At 39.5% G+C, this 17,389-nt stretch overlaps 1 protein-coding gene across 2 annotated transcripts in view; it reads left to right on the forward strand.

The window, feature by feature from the left end:
• Nucleotides 1-17,389, forward strand: part of gria1a (glutamate receptor, ionotropic, AMPA 1a) — a 128,459-nt gene that overhangs the window by 49,772 nt on the left and 61,298 nt on the right. For both annotated transcript variants that reach the window (XM_036569002.1, XM_036569003.1), the window contains exon 5: nt 3,981-4,034. In XM_036569002.1, the coding sequence (XP_036424895.1) occupies nt 3,981-4,034 (54 nt within the window). The remainder of the gene's footprint in view (nt 1-3,980; nt 4,035-17,389) is intronic.

A 17,389-nucleotide genomic window follows, 5' to 3' on the forward strand; every position in this document is an offset into this window, starting at 1 on the left:
TCGTTTAAGGATGAACATCAGCCATGCCCACTGACAGTTATGAAAAGTGCCAACATCCCCTTCACAGCCTGTAACGTACATTTCTTCTACAATTTTCATTTTTTTTTGCTCCGTTGTCGTTTCGCTGGACTACAATATGGGCTGGTGTCTGCAAATTTTGGCCACATAAATATTACTGAGTCAAGGCTGTTAATAACAGTTTAGGATTTTGGAAGTGGCCAGTTTTACCCCCCTCTTTTGCAAAAGCGGGATTTGCATTTGAAGGAGGAGACAGCAGTGTTTGAGGTATGTCAGTTTGACGTACTGAGCCCTCCTTATTGGCTATGCCAGTGTAAATACAGTTTTCCGTTCTGTGGCATCTTTAACACGAGTAAGGTAGTTCAAATATCTACCAGTGTTTGACTGTTCACACAGTCCGTCTCTTGCTCTTGCGCATTAGGTAGTTGCACTCGTACATGGGTTTAACGATAACCTGACCTCTTTTTCCTGAAGTCTTTTGCTTTTGCTGTAAAAATGTAAGAAAAGTGAAAGCAATGTGGATGCTAAAAAGCTAACATGCTAACAGCATTTCACCATGTCTATAATTTAGAATATATTTAAAAATACATATTGCATAATTTTTTGATAAAATCAGTTTTTTTTCTTTGGCTTTTCTGCAGAACAGACAGATTGACTGTCAGTGTTTGACTCTGTGTTTATTTTGGAATACACACACTCCAATCAAATCCTGAAGAAAAAAAACATGTCCAGCCCACAGTTATTTCCCACCTGAATATCCTGTTTCACCAGGAAATACGTCACATCAAGGAAGAAAAATGTCTTCTGATTTCCAATTCACATTGACTTTAATATTATTTAGTAGGGGTGTAGCAGTGTATTGGGACATCACAGTGTAAAAAAATGACAATGTGCCTTATGGAAATGTGACAATACATATGACGGTTGAATGGACTTTTTTTCATTAATTATTACATCTAATGCACTTTTATTGTTTGAACACCAAAATCTGTAAACAGTCAGCAGCAACAACAACTCGCTCCAGCACTCCTCCTGCCTCCCAGCTCTAGTGTCATGTCTAGGTTGTGCAACAACATGATTATATGTGGGAGGCAAATCCGGCCAAAAAAGAAACTATAATTAAAACAATAAACTGTAAATGCAAACCTCCTTTTGCCATTTCTTTAAAATAATCTGCACAGATATGAAATGAAATATCTACATTTGCAATGTAATTTTTCACATAAGCACAAGTCATTTGTGAAAAAAAGTATGAATAAATTTAAAACAGCTATTTGTCAAATAATTTTAGTCCTTATTCTGGTATTTCATGGCCATATCTAAAATAGAAAGCTAATAGAGAAAAGAAAACACAAGCTTCACTTTGGCTTTGCCTTTTTTGCATGAAATGCATAATACGTGTCAAAACTAAAATCAAACTGCAATGTTTATGTTATTATATCTTTTTCATAGCAATAGGCTGCATATCTGACAAAATGAAAATGCAAAATGGATAAATCAACAGCAGAGTGACCGTTTGCGATGCAGTAGTCATCAGGCTTCTTCAGTTAATTTTTTTAAAAATATTCTGATAGTACAGAATCGTGAACCTGTGAATCAAACTGAATCGTGGGCTGAGTGTATCATTACACCCTTTTATTTAGCAAACTGTTTAAAATGAATGTAGTCCTATCTAGTTCCCTGTCAGTTCTCTTTCTCAACAGGGTAATTATCACCTTTGAAGCAGCTTACTTGATCATTGCTGACATCTGATTACCGCAGACTATCGCCCAGCCCTTCTGCTATGTAGAATTAAAGAAAATGACTAGCTGTTGCACTCAATAAAATGGAAGAAAGACTTCAAGCAGCACTTCAAAAGAAGAAATAATCATCTGGAATGGTCAGGGACCACTTGACCGAGAACAAATAAACATGGGTACAGTTCACGAAATGGTAGAAGGTTTATATTTGTGATCAACTCGGGCTGTTGGTCTGATGCTGAGCGACCACTCCTACCTTGTAGTGCTGTTTTGTTTCTGTTTGGATTGCAGCGCAGTCATTATGGCTTCCCATGAGCGAGGATGTTATTGTCTATCCAAACTCAAACAACATATTACTCTACCTACTGCTCCTCCCACTCCAACCCAGAGCAGTTGAACCTCAGGCTTTGGGATGTTTGGAAGGAGTGCTCATATCTGATTTCTGATCTGAGATCTGTGGATTCAGAGGTGCTCTCAGCATGTAAAATAACTGTGCTGCTACATTAGACAATCTCACCAATAATTTGCAGGAATTTGGTTGAAGTTCATGTGAGTGAAGTCAGAGGGAAAGCTATGACAAGCAAACTAGCCTTAACTTTAAAGTGAGTTGGAAATCATAACGCATTTTCCTCACATGCCATGACGTATTTCTAATTGAATCACAGTAGGATAGTACTCGATTGACATCATACTTGTTGCCGCTGCCATATTATTGACATACCATACTATTGGAGTGGTGTTCATACTACCATTTGAACACCACTAGTCAATAAAGCATCCTGATGGATTAAATATAGTCACGGTGTGTTTCGTGGTTCATGGCTATAGTAAAAAAAAGCATTAAAAAACAAAATGGTGTGAACTTTAACAGCACCCTGATTTTCTGACGTCATGAGGGCAAAGAGGCCGAAGGGCTGAGCCAGCTGAGAAATCTTTAGAAAGTGGGAATAAACAGAAAGCTGTCTCCCTATACCATAGATTACTCTCATCATTTCATCACACGTTAACAGTTAGATGAAGGAGGAATTCAAGGGTTGAGAATTGTTCAAGATTGATAAGTGACGTTGATTGATGATTGACTTATACAGTCTAACTATGTCTACACCGACTGTCTGCTTCATTAAGGGCACCTCCTTGTTTCTACACTCACTCTCTGTCCATTTTATTAGCTCCACTTATCATATAGGTGCACTTTGTAGTTCTACAATTTTAGACTGTAGTCCATCTGTTTCTCTGCATACTTTGTTAGCCCCCTTTCACCCTGTTCTTCGGTGGTCAGAACCCCCACAGGACCACCACAGAGCAGGTATTATTTGGGTGGTGGATCATTCTCAGCACTGCAGTGACACTGGCATTGTAGTTGCATGTCAGTGTGCTGTGCTGGTACAAGTGTATCAGACTGAAGTTTTTCAACACCTCAGTAATATTCAGCCAGCAGTGTCCTGTGGGCAGCGTCCTGTGTCCACTGAGCAATAGATGAGCTACTGTCTCTGACTTTATATTTACAAGGTGCACTTACTAGGTAGGTGTGTCTCACAGAGTGGACAGTGAGGGAACCAAAAAGGGCTCTTCTATTGTTATAAGTTTGACATTGTAATAATAGCAGAACCCTTTTTTGGTGCTTTCTCGATCAATCTAAAGAACGTTTTCACCATGCAAAGAGCCATTTAAGCATTCTATCTAGAACCTATGGTTGTAAATAGAACCATTGCCTTTGAAGAACCAGCTTTTTATTTGTGCAGAATTTTCAAGTATTCAAAATGATATACAATAGAATGTTCAAAAATTGAAAATATTGTGAAGACATGGCTCTACTATTTTAAAAGGGTGGGCTTTAACACTCAGAAGTTGTTGCTGTCGTTTTTGCTTTACTACTGAAATGCAAAATAAGACTGTATGCACAGCAATATCTTTGAGTCAAATCCGCTCCACGTGTTTCAGTGAGCTGCAAGAATTAATAGTAATGAATTATATCCTCCCTTTTGCTATTGCTGGTGATAACTGGTGTCTTTTGCTTGTTCCTTTAAATCTGATTTGGCGGTACACTGAATTGTTGAGGACACAAAGTGGTCCAAGCTGCTGGGTGTCTGATTAGTCACTGCTTTGATTGTATTACTTTGTACAACCATTAATGCCGTTTGTTAATTGCTCTTAACTACTGTTAACTGCCTGTAATGACTACCTTTTGAAAAAGCCTTTGTTTCTCCCTGTTCTCTCTTCTAGATTGTGGAACTGGGAAAGAATGTGAAGAGCTATCACTACATATTGGCAAACCTGGTAAGTACTAAATGAATGCATTGAGCTCATTAACATGAACGTTCCAATTCATCTCATTTCATCAAAGATAATAGGCTGCGTTTATCACCTGATCCAATAGGAAAGGGATGGAAGCTCAATTATTGAGCCTTTTTGACATTGTAACTGTGCATAAGCCACTCAGGGCCACCAGTGTAGAAAAGGTGCAGCACACTCGTGTGTATTTACATTTGTCTTTGTGTGTGCATGCAGTAGGAAACTGTCTGTGGAGTCTATTTGAAGATGCCCTCAAGTGTGACAATGGAACGGCAAATTGATTTAAATTGAAACGACGATAATTACAGCATTAATATGCCGGCGCTTGCTCGTGGATGGTGCACTGCTGGGGATTTTAAATTAGTGCAGACTGGCCAGTTTGTTAGATGTAATTGTAAATGATAAACGATAAAGCTTGCGAAGCAATAAAGAAAGATTTGCGAGCGGCTGCTATTTTCATAATGGCTAAATTTTTACGAAGCCAGAATTACTCGCGGTGTCCTGGCTCGGCAAACTCAATTTCTGTTCACACTCTCGGAGCACAGTGTGTGTGCACGCTTGCGTCTGGCTGGATGCTCATATGAAAAGCCTTCTTCTCCGGGTCCGAGAGCCTTTCAGGTGCCGGCTGGTTTCTATAGTAACATCCCCAGCTCACTGCACCACATTTACGGGGACGCGGAGCGGAAAAAGATACAACTCCATCCATCCACTCAGCTGAGAGATATGGGCACCTGCTAGAGAAGGTACATTAGAGGGTGGTTGGGGGGGGGGAGAGAGCGATGGAGTGCAAGAGGTTTTAGCGCTTGTGCCACCTCTCATCTTTAAACCTCTGCTCAGGGTAAGCTGACATAAAAACACTCTTACTCGCATAATCCTGACAGTCTGTCGGAGTCGCCTCGGAACAAGAAAACAAGTGTCAGCATCATTCAATCTCTGCTTTTGTTCTGTCCTCTGAGTTGCAGCCGATGTGCCCAGCTTAACCCTTAAGATATCAGATATCATATATTTAGATTTTTTGACAGTAATTACATAGCCAGAACAGTAGTAGCAGTGCTATACTTTTGTTATCTCAATTTAGTCACTGCCAGTTCATTAGCTGGACCTCCCCCCATGAAATGATGCTAACAAGCTGGGAACTTTCCATGTATTCCAAATGGAAATATTTAAAGAATCAGATCAGAATCACTTTATTTAGCTAAGTATGTTACACATAAAAGGAATTTGTCTTGGTGAGTGCGCATAACACACTGAACAGATTAGAAAAGCACACAGCCTGCAAACAAATATTTAATGAAGGGACAAATCAAAATAGAGCAAATAGAACAAAGCAGTCGCCCCCTGGTGGGTTTTGTGGTACTGCTAGGGGGCTGTTGGCCATCAATTTGTTTTTTCTTTCTTTGAAAAATACAGAAATCATTACTGTATAGACATTTAACCAATAGTAAATTTAACCAACACTAAGACATCATATTTATTTCGAGCTCATTAATTGTTCTGGCAAAGTACCAGCTGGTTATGTTTATATTTTCAGAGCAAGTCAGTGTAAAATGTTTCACTTTTGGAAGTCAAGCTTTATGGATAAATGGTTAAAAGGTCTTTCAAAAGGAAAGATCTTGAGACTGAGGCCATCTGCACATAAAACAGCAATTGTTTCTCAAGCCGAGCATAAACTGAAACAAAGAAAACACAGCAGTGAGTACCTAGCACTGAGCTTCATGTGTGTGAGAACTAAAAACGATCAACTACCCCTCAGTTCTGTTTACTCAGAGGTCTTTTCAGATGAAGCTTTGAAACTGCTGAAAGGAGCTAAAGAGGTGTGAATGTCTGCACATATACATATATGAATATCTATACAAATGCAGGTCTGAGGAGACGTAATATTTAGGTACAGTTAAGCCCAAAATTATTCATACCCATGTCAAATTTAAATTTATAGTGAATTTATATTTGACCAATAGGTTTCTTCTGGCTGAAAATGACATAAACAAGTTACAAAAGATGGTAAGACATTATGCTAGAGATGAGATAAATTTGAACTATTTCTGTATTTTTTTTACAATTTTACTAAAAATACTGTGTCCAAAGTTATTCATATCCCTTGAAATTGTCACAAATATTTGAGAAAATCCAAGTTCCTGTACCATCCCAAATAGTGCTGGTAATTTCTGCCATGTTCTAGTGCGTTCTAAGTCAATTGCAAGTCATGGCTAAAACCAGAAAGCTTAGTGAGGACCTCCAGTTGTGCATTGTGGCTGCTCACAAGACGGGGAAAAGGCTATAAAGCCATATCCAAGTGTTTTCAAGTGCCAGTGACCATACTACAAAACATATTCAAAAAATACAATGAGTTGAACACTGTGTTACACTGTGAAAAATCTCAAAGGGCATGGTAGGAAGCCAAAAGTGACCCCTGTGCTGGCATGAATTGTAGCGTGAGAGGCCAAGAAGAATCCAAGGATCACCACCAAGGCCATTCTCATGAATCTAAGCAATTCTGGTACCAGCATCTCAAGACAGACACTACAATGGACAACGCACAAGGCTGGTCTTCATGGACCCTGACCAAGAAGGATTCCACTTCTCCAAGTCAGGCACAGAAAAGCTTGCCTGGCCTTTGCAAAAGGTCACTTGGACAAAGAAGAAAGCTTTTGACTTTCGGGAAAGAATGACTTTTGGTCGTCAATTTTGTGGTTGGATGGGATTAAAATGGAGTTGCTTGGACACAGGAACATGGCTTTCTTTGGGTGAAACAAAGGAAACGCATTCAACCCCAAAAGCTCCATCCCCATGGTCAAAGATGGTGGTGGGAATGTAATGCTTTAGGGGTGTTTTTCAGACAATGGACCAGGAAACCTTGTTAAAGTAAATGGCTTCATGACTAAAGAAAACTACATTAAGATTCTGGAGGATAACATTAGGCAGTCTGCAGAAAAACTTGGCCGTGGGCAGCACTGGACCTTCCAACAAGACAATGATCCGAAACATTCAGCCAAAGTTGTCAAGAAATGGTTAACAGAAAACAGTATGAACATTTTGGAGTAGCCCAGCCAGAGTCCAGACCTGAATTTGTTTATGTCATTGCCAGCCAGGAGAAACCTATTGGACAAATAAAAAATCACTACAACTCTAAATTTGACCTACGTATGAATAATTTGGGGCTTAACTGTACACTCCTGGGCACAAAAAACGGGCTAAGCCCAAAATGGCAAGACAATTTAATGGTCTTAACAACAAATACATTCAAACAAATCATTAAACAAATACAGCAACATAATATGGCATAGCTTTTCCCTATTGCTGAGCTAGTTTGTGTTTAATATGAGACCAAATATTCTCTATAGGGTTTAAATCTGGACTCTGACCAGGCCAAAACCATTATTTTTGCCCATGAGTGTATATTACAGGATGATATGAACATTTGTAAAAAATAATGAATAAAAAAATAACATTTAATCGGAGCAATGATAAAATGTGACTGTGAAGTGTGTTATTGTTGATGTGTTTTTATTGTTCTAAATGATAGTCTGTGACAAGCATAATATAAAAAAATGTTCAGCTTTGTTAAATCGAGTTCAGCATACAGCAACAGTCAATCATGTTATTAAAGCAGAAGAGTAGATTAAATGGAAAAAATAGCTGCTTTTTGTGTTAGCAGGCTTTAAATCGTTAACAGAGAGTATTTTTTTACGAGACAGTATTGACGTAAAGACGAGTGCAGAGAGATCAAAGACCAGCTTTAAACTTTGCAACAGTTACATTGGTGACAGACGGAACCAGCCGCTAACAGAAGAGGCTTGAGCTAAGAACTCACTTGGATCAAAGGGTTGATCCAAAAGCTTAGTCGAAAACCAGAAATCCAAAACTAAGCCAAACGGCAAGACAACAGTGGAGGTCATAAATGAGGTACAGGTCATACACAAAAAGGAGAAAACAGACATCAAAGTATTGCTCGGTGTGCTCAACAGGGAGATGATACTTCACAAAGAGTCCTTACAAACAAGCAGACTATATACAGGGGAAAACAGGTATGAGTGATTAGAAGTCCGGTAATGCAGAGCGTTGATAGGTGGATCGGTTAGAGTCCTGAGTCATGGTTTCAGCTGGGCCGGAGGGAGGTGTGACAACCATTAATAACAAACCATGAATGGGCATTTGGAAATTAGGAAAATCTATGTGCTCAACTGTGGAATGAGTTGTAATCTGATGGGGAATGAGGTTCTAGACAATAGTTCATCTCACATTAAAAACATGCACTAACTGTTCACTTCATTAAGTACACCTCCTTGTATCCACTCTCATTGTCCGTTTTATCAGCTCCACTTGTCACATGGGTTCACTTAGTAGTTCTGCAGTAATAGACTGTAGTCCATCTGTTTCTCTGTATACTTTGTTAGCCCCCTTTCACCCTGTTCTTCAATGGTCAGGACCCCCAAAGGACCACCACAGAGCAGGTATTATTTGGGTGGCTGATCATTCTCAGCACTGCAGTCACACTAATGCGGTGGGCGTGTGTTAGTGTGTGTTGCGCTGGTACGAGTGGATCAGATACAGCAGTGCTGCTGGAAAAAGAACACAAAAACACAAAAACAGAAATTAAATTCCCGTATTCTTCCTGGGAAAATGTTCACAAAAAAGCACCAGCCAGCAGTCTGTATGTTCTAGTGGTTAGACAATATATACTAATCTCCATATATAGTGCAGAGAATCACATCACTTAAATGGCAGAAGGTTCAGCTACTTTGCTTTTATTTTCAATTTGAAGTGTTTTGATGTGTCAAAGTGTTGTAAAGTTATTCAAGGTTAGAGCTAACGTGTCACAGCCCTGGCCTTTGGATGCTGTAATGAAGTGACCTGGTTGCTGAACGTCTAGACAGCAAACCTGTTCCCTCTTACTAGCCACTTATTCCACATTTTGCTGCTGTCTGTTGCCCTTAGGCACAGTTTAAGCAGGACATGAGAGATCTTAGGTCAGCTAAAGCCCAGGCAATGACAATGACAAGTCTTCTGTAGGCATGTAATGCATGGATGCTTCTGCTAGTGTGCTATAGAGCTGCTTCTGCACAAGCCCTGATCTCACATGGCAGATCTGACTTGATTGGGCATGACTGAATACATCATGAAATCAAAAGCCTGCATTCTCTGCATTTTTCTGGTAGAAGGACATTCTGTGCCTTCAGTAGGAAAAGAGAGCCAGCAGAGAGAGCAGCATAGCATCACAGCAGTATAAACCTTCAGTTAAAGGATGTATTCACAGAGATGGGATGATCCACCTTGAGGCATCCTGAGCATTTTCTGATTTTCAAGCACTGTTCTCCATGCGCGTATATAGCACACTTTCTTTGTAGATAAGGACACAGCTGAACTTCAGACAGATGTTTTAAAATAATAGTTCAGTAATAAAAGTCAGATGTACTGAAATTTCCCTTCTTTCCTTTCTGCTTCTGTTGTTTTTGCAGAGTTTTGCATATTGAGCGAGGTGTTTTCCAACCTGTAATGGAGAAGTTATTCAGTGCTGAGTCTCCTCTCAATGTGATTGTAATTCAAGATCATAAATGACTCATCTAATGTCATAATTATTTGTACCACAGCAGAGAGTAATTGAAATAACAAATCATTTTGCTGTATTGGGTTATGTCATAAGAAATGCAAAAATGATAGATTTTGAGTTTTGCTTATTCATTTCATAATTCAATCATTTCATAACCATACTGCGCTAAATGACAACATAGGTTGTACAGTTCACATTCATAGCCTTTTTCTGTAAGAAAAGGACTGGATTTTAAATGAATTACTTTCACTTCTGAACACAAACAACAGTAAAACATAAAAGTAACAATCTTCAGCACCGCCCTGTGTCATAGTCTCAGCTCGAAAACATTGCGTTCCATTTAATATATTTGCAAAGTGTTTGCAAAGCCGTATTTGTTGGGTTTTTATGCCATAGCCTGGATTGTCTGACCTGTCCTGTTCTATTGCTGTTGTTTCCTCCTGTTCTGGATTGTACTTTAAAAACTGTTTGTCAGTTCTTTCCAGATCTTGTGTGAGGTAAAAGAGATGAGGTGAGTAGGCTGGAGAATAACTGCTGCTAAAAATTCCTGCATGCTGGAATAGAAGGAAAAACAGCCCGTAGAGATGAAAGCAGTGTAATGTGTAAGGTCAGAATGACCACTATGGCCTCTCGAGGTAGAAATACTCAGATGAAACGAGTAGACTTCTGAACGAGCACTGCCAAAATAACATTCGACTTGCTGGAACTGGAGCATAAATAAAGAGCTACGATGTAAAATTTGCGCAAATTTACTAAAAGTCAGGGAACAGTAGATTAGTAGATTTTTAGTCTCCCCAAAACCCCAGTGCAAACATCAACACCAGACATCCTCACTGGTCGACTACATTTGAGTAAAGAGGAAAACTGAATTTCATCTTTCGCCATACTATCCCTGTAAGTCTGCATGCTGCCTTGAGGTGTATACAGAGGCGATACGTTCAAGAACCCCCAGCTAATGTGTGCGAGAGGGGAACTATGAAGGCATCATTAGTAGAAGTGAACGCCGCAGCCTGCGTGAGAGAGAATGCCAGAAAAGATCAGCGCTCACTGCCTGCCCTGGCCAAGGAGAGCACAACCGCAGATCAAACGGCAGCTGCAGTGGCAGCGGTTCAAAAATAAAAGAGAAAAAGCAGCACATCATTATAATCAGAGAGATACGAAATGACTCTGCTCTGCTTCTCCTCCATATTCTCTCGCTCTCTCGGCAGCGCACTCCCAGAGCTATGATTCACCATGCAGACAGATTACCTGCTGCGCTCTCCCCGAGCCCCTCCAAAGACAAGCTTCAGCAGCTCTTTAATTCCTCTCTTCCTCCTCACTCTCATTTTTTCTCCCTCTCTACAAATTACCTGATCAAAGCTGCCACTGTAACCAGAGACCCTTGTGCCAGCTGTAGCATGAGTGTGTGTGTTTGATGTCTTTTTCCTGTACGTTTCTGTCTGTGTTTGTGTGTTAATGAGACAGGCCGCACGCTTTTTCCTTTTTCTCCTTTTCCATGGAAAACTATTTTATTGTTCATGAAGCTCATCATTATTTCCTGAAAGCTCTGTCCTGCCTGAGATGGAAATGCTTTCATTTCTGCCTGACCCACGGACAGCTTCTCATGACGCTTCAATAAAAGAATGAGTTTGCTGGCTGCGTCACTGTGAACAGACTGAATTTTTCACTTGTGGCCTGAGGATTTATGTCATCTTCCTCTGCCTTGCTGCCAACACTGTGCTTATATTTGCCTGCAGGCGGTTACAGAAAGATTGCGCTGCTGGGGTGTTGTAGAAGTTACACAAGAAATGAATGATGATAAAAGAATATGAGCATTTTGTTTTATGGTGGTCTCTATTCATCTGAACAGTTGACCTGAGAAAATATAAATAATGGAACAGTAATGCTGCATTTGACAACTTGGATGTGACAAGTTGGAGCTCTGTATTATGTCATTTTCAACCTCCACTGTTTGATCTACCAAAAAAATATATGGAGCCAGAGACGTTTACAGGTTGCTTCGGGTGGGTCCGAGTCCTGAGTCTCTGGGGTATGAGTCTGAGTCTCAAGTCTGTGTAGTGCATGTCCAAGTTAAGCCTGAAGTGTCTGAGGTGCAAGTCTGAGTTGAGTCTTGAGGTTTTGGGGTGCAAGTCTGAGTCAAGTCTCAGGCCTCTGGGGTGTGAGTCTTGAGACTCTAGCGTGCTAGTCCGAGTCGAGTCTCAAGTCTCTGAGGGGCATAGGTACTACTTTTAAGTCTTGGTTCCTCTCAAGGTTGCTTCCTATTGCTTTCAGGGAGTTTTTCATTGCCACTGTTGCCCTCAGCTTAGAGGCCTGGATGTGGACTCTTGTAAAGCTGCATTGTGACAAAGGCAGTTCAATTTTCAATTGATCAGTAGTCCACCACCCAAAAACGTCCAGCTAGTCCAGGATTCAGAAACTCTGCTGCCATGTGTGGTACATTTATAACAGTGTAACAAACACTGTCATGACCATTTTGATATCACTGCTGTCCTGAGAACTGTCCAACACTCAAATAATATTGGATCAGCAGTGGTCCTTTTAATGACTTAATGCACAGGACTGATAAACTGTGCATCAACTGAGCGACAGTCAGTAACTGTAAACCTACAAAATGTCCCTGAAATGCTTCATGTTTTTGATAAAACAAGTTTTCATATGGTCTTTCTATTATTTTGTACACCCCCTATATATTCCATTATGTAGTCTTTTTATACGTCTTGTTAAGCAGCAGATGTTCTCAGGGCTGCAGAGATGTGCTAGATGTGCTCCTGAGAAGCAGCACTTTCAGAGTACAACACACACTGAGCACAATCACTTACACTCACACCTTAGAAGCACTCTTACAGCCTCAACTCTCTCTCTGTCTCTCTTTTGCTCTCTCTCTCTCTTTCTCACTCTTTTTCTCTCTTTCTCTCTCTCTCTCACTCTCTCTGTGTCAGCCTGTCACTCTCATTATTTTTCAGTTAACTAAGAATGCAAATATCCACAAAGGTTTTGTTAACACCTGCGTCTGTTTCCTGATACTTTGACTAAATTCTGCAAATATCAGCTTCATGATCATCAAAGTATCTTCCTATGAAGAGTGGTTTTACTTAGATAACAAGGGTGGAAAAATATGAAGAAGCTTTACTTCTGTGAAAGTGTGAGTATTTTGTCTTAATCATAATCATGGTAGATTATGAAGAGTAAGTGATATAACAGATAAAATGAAGAGTATAAAATACATTAAAAAGCACTGGAAAAAATGAGGGAAAAATCTCCTGGTTTTTGAAATGTGTAAGTACTCTGAGTCTTTTGAAGGCCTGAATGAAAATATAAGGAAATATGTAAATGCATTTGAGTGTTAATTTAGTATTCAGTTTTGGTAATATTGACTAAAGTACAGATCTTCCACAATAATACTTAGGTATAGTAAGAGATTAATATCACTTAATATTTTCCTCCTTTGCTAAATAATGATGAGTTTTCTTCTGCAAACTGTTGCTTAAAGCTCATACTGAAAATCTTTCACCCAAAATTGGTTTAAAAACATCAAACAACAAAAATTGTTCCTTGGATCAATGCTGTAGAAGAACCATTTTTTGGTTCCCTAAACCTTTCAATCAATAGAACAATGGAAGAACCATTTTTAAATGAGATGTTTGGGTGTGAAGAAAAAACTTTAATGTAAAGGTTCCAATCCAAGAAGGATTCAGGAGTCTTTATTTTTAAAAGCATTTCAAGTTCTGTGTCCTCAAATGTTTGACAGGCAATGTAGTATTTTTTTAGAGGCGTGTAGACGGAGTGTTATTTCTGTGCTGTGCTGATGTATATTTCACAAAGACAGTACCAAAAAAAGCATCTAGCTCACATCATCCCACTGCATTCCTACCACAAAAAGTCACATGGAGCAGTGGCTCAAATCTTATTTCTCGCACTTTCTGCCGCTGACATTTTCTTTGCTGCCAGGATGTTAGCTTCAGCTACCACTGAACAGGCAGGCTAATCCATGGCTGCTTCCAGGTGTATTTATAGCTCAGTGACATAACAAACAAACAGACAAACACACTCACACAGGGCTGTATCTGTTGAACATTTGCAGTGACGCTGATGCATTTTGTGTGCCACAGTTGATTTATTAAAGGGGATTTTTCCAAATTTCTGCATAATTAATTGATTAAGATGTAAACATAGTCATTCAGAGTGATGTGAAATGCTTAGTTGTAGAGAAACTCACAGAGTCAGAATTGTTCTCAGTGGTGGTGATCAGAACCAGACGTCCACAGTGTTAAAAGTTCCCTCACCGAAGGTTATTGCAGAAATGGTTATGATGCCTGATGCCTGAGATTGTTTTACAATAGTTTTAAGAAGGTTTTGGCTTAAAGCATATTTTTTTCAAAATCCAGTCATGCCAGAGAGGTGCATACAGGGCATTGTGAGGCAAAATAGACCCCAAAGAAAACGGATGTTCTCAAATTTACCGCTATTACTATTAGAAACATTATATATAAAACTCAGAAGACTTGTGTAAGTTCACTGGTCATTTCGAATAGTAAATTTGTGTATTATATGTGTTGTGTACATTGCGACCCCTGGTTCCTATCTCCTGTTTTTTTAAAGAAATGTGTTAAAATTGAAAGAAGTAGAGTAACTAAGTGAAACACACTAAAACATGGTGTGCGTGTGGTGCTGTGAGTCACCCTGCACAGCCTGAAATAGTTATTTAAAAGTCAGAGGTGTGGGGTTGGATTTCGCAGGAGCTTTTAAGACCAGCATACATCTTTATGTATTAATGTCACATGCATGGAATGAAAAAGAAAGGCTGGCTCGATGCTTAGAACTCAAATGCTAAATAAACATTATACCAATAAAGATATGATGACAATAGAAGTCCATTCACTTACATCCTCGGAAGAAACGTCCTTCACCAAGGGTTCTCTTTGAATACACTGAGTGTGCTCACAATCATCACATTCATCTGCTCAGGGAAGGAATCCGAAGCACAACCAGATGTGGATATGCATTGTAGAGTGTGGTGCAAAACTAGTGGAATGATTGGGGATGATAGGGATGATTAGTTGTGGTTCCATGAACTTTTTAATTGCATATTATCATAACACTTGTACTGACAGGTTTTATTTTACTAAATTTTGGAATTTGGAAGTTTGGAACTCTTTCACCTTCACTATGATTGCTACTTGTTGCATGAAATTTTCCCACCAATGGCAGTGTGTTTTGTAATGACACCAAGTGCAATTTGCACTGAAAATATTTTAATTTTTGCAGCATTATGTAGAACATTTTCATTTTTTAAACATATCTGTTTGGATGCATGTTTTTTTTTGTTCACATTTACAAGTACAAAATCAAATGACATTCTATGTAAATGAAGTGGGTATATTTACTGGTAGAATATTAAATAACAACAAACAAGTGTCTGAATGCTTGTTTCCCTCACTGTATCTAATTTTAAGCAATACATATTTTAATGATAACTATACAAGCATTGCACAAAAATAATATTTTAAGTTTCTTCAATCAATCTTTGAAATGCAGGACATTGTTTTGTTTGTGAAAAAAAGTAAATTTGACACTGATTTTACAAAATACTCATCTTTTTGTGACTCACCTCCTCCATCATTCGTTCTAGTGCTAAATACAGTGGCCCCTATTCATTAAAGTTGTGAAAGAAAGAGTGCAGATTTGACTGCCTTTAAGGACTTACAAACTGCTCTGTGTCTGATTCATGAAACTTTTGTACAGCGTGGAAAGGACAAAGATTTGAGTGCAAATGATGAATCAGCTTCCGTGCATAAAATCAAGCATCAGCCTATCAGCACCTGGTTTACATATAATTTACATGAAGCACACCCTAATTTATGCAGATGTTTTGGTAAGGGGCCAATATTTACGATCTACGAGGTTTACTTTGACCATGCACAGCTTTGATGAATAAGGACTGTCTGAAATGTTCTGAGTGGATGTGTATATTAGCACCTGCAATTCAAATTAGCCATTTATTTTTATGGTTAATGTCATTTAAACGGCAGGTCACGGTAGATCAGTTTCAAAAGTAGAGCCAGGTGTGCTTGCTAAATTTTATCACACTCTAAACGTTTTGCACGCTTCTTAGTAAATAGCATTTAAACCGCTGAGTATACTGTTCTTCAAACCGAGCGCACATACTGACCTGTGTGAACTGAATATTATAATCTAAGCACAGGGAGGGTCTGGGGGAACGACCTTGCAGAATGGAGCCATGACATAAGGCTATGTAAATCCACACCTCTTTAATAAGCACGGCAGCCACGGTTCACTCTCCACAGAGCGCCGTACAGGGAATCTTCAGAGAAGAGGCTGCTAAAAGGCTGAGGTAGCGTGCCGGTGGGCTGCAGCATTCAGGAGCCATACTGCCAGGCTGATTAGATTGCGCCGAAGCACTTAGATTAACAATAACTATGGGATTAGAGTCAACCCTCCAGCAACCTCTCCTGACGTGCTCCTGTTGTTTCCTCCCTCTTAAATTCTCGCTTGCCGGCCCTGCTTTCACCAGCTCTGTGGAGGATAAGGGCTGAGCTTCGTCGGATAAGCAACCTTAAGTGAATGAAAGGGATTAGCCTTTTTTCATTAAGCGACTGGCCAGCCATTCTTTCGGCTTTAACCTGAAGCTCGCCATTACGTTCCGCAGCCCCCTCCTCCACGGGCCTGCACTCTATTTTTAGAGCTTTTCATTGTTTAAGGCTAAAATTACTCCCTCTGCTGCAAGTAAGCTCCAAATCCAGAGGCAATATGTAGGAATTTCAACATTAGTGGAGATTTTTTATCCTTAATGTCAGTGGGAGCTCCCTGATCCCTTTGTTATGTTTCTCAGGATGAGCAGCCGCTACCTAGCGGTCCATTTTGAAGGTTACACGTCACGCATTTCCATTTATATACCCCCCTGTGTTAGAAGTAGTAGCCTACTCACAATTCCCAATATTAGAGAAATGTACCTCACTTGTGAGGAATGGAATTGGTCTTGATTCGAGTACATAGATTTGTATACTATGTGTGTTTTCTCTTTCTGGAGCAGCAGGAAGTAGGTAGGAATTGATATTTCAAAGCAGGTATTGATATTTCAAATCCTCACTTTATCTTTTGAGAACTGCTCCTTACATACAAATATTACATGTGTTTCCTTTAAACAGTCATTTTAATATTTTTGTATTTGACGTATATATGGATCATTCTACTGAATTGGTCCCATCCATTTTGTCACTACTAACTCATAAACACTAGCCAGTACATAACTAGCAAACACAGCTTTTGCTGTTGTACACACAGCATTTCATTAAAGTGCAAAAAAGTTGATTTACCTGCAGAAAATGTGAGTTTCTGTATTGATAATTCTTAAGGTTACATGCTGATTTTTGACTTTGGGGCACATTTACTTAAAAAATGTGATATAACTGTTCACCATGTGGCCATGAGGGATAGGGATGCAGTCTCACTTCCTGCTCTGAAATGCAGCGGTGTGACTAAAATAAGGCTCCGCCTATGGACTAAAACTTTGAGGGCCTGATGTACTAAGCCTTTTGCACCAGTTTCAGTTGTAATTTGGAGCATTCTGCCCACGTGTAATGTTCTAAACTGCTGCACAAGTGTATACACAGTTTCTGTGCAGTGCGCATGGAAAAACACAAAATGCGCTTCTGTAACTCATGTATGTGCTATAGAGGGAGAGCCGTGCAACATGTGGGAGGATTGTGTAAAAAAGTGAAAAAAGTGGTAGTGCGGCTGATTATATACTCCATTCAGTTAACTAAACTTTGAC

Source organism: Colossoma macropomum, unplaced genomic scaffold, assembly GCF_904425465.1.
Source record: "Colossoma macropomum unplaced genomic scaffold, Colossoma_macropomum, whole genome shotgun sequence".
Lineage (NCBI taxonomy): Eukaryota > Metazoa > Chordata > Actinopteri > Characiformes > Serrasalmidae > Colossoma > Colossoma macropomum.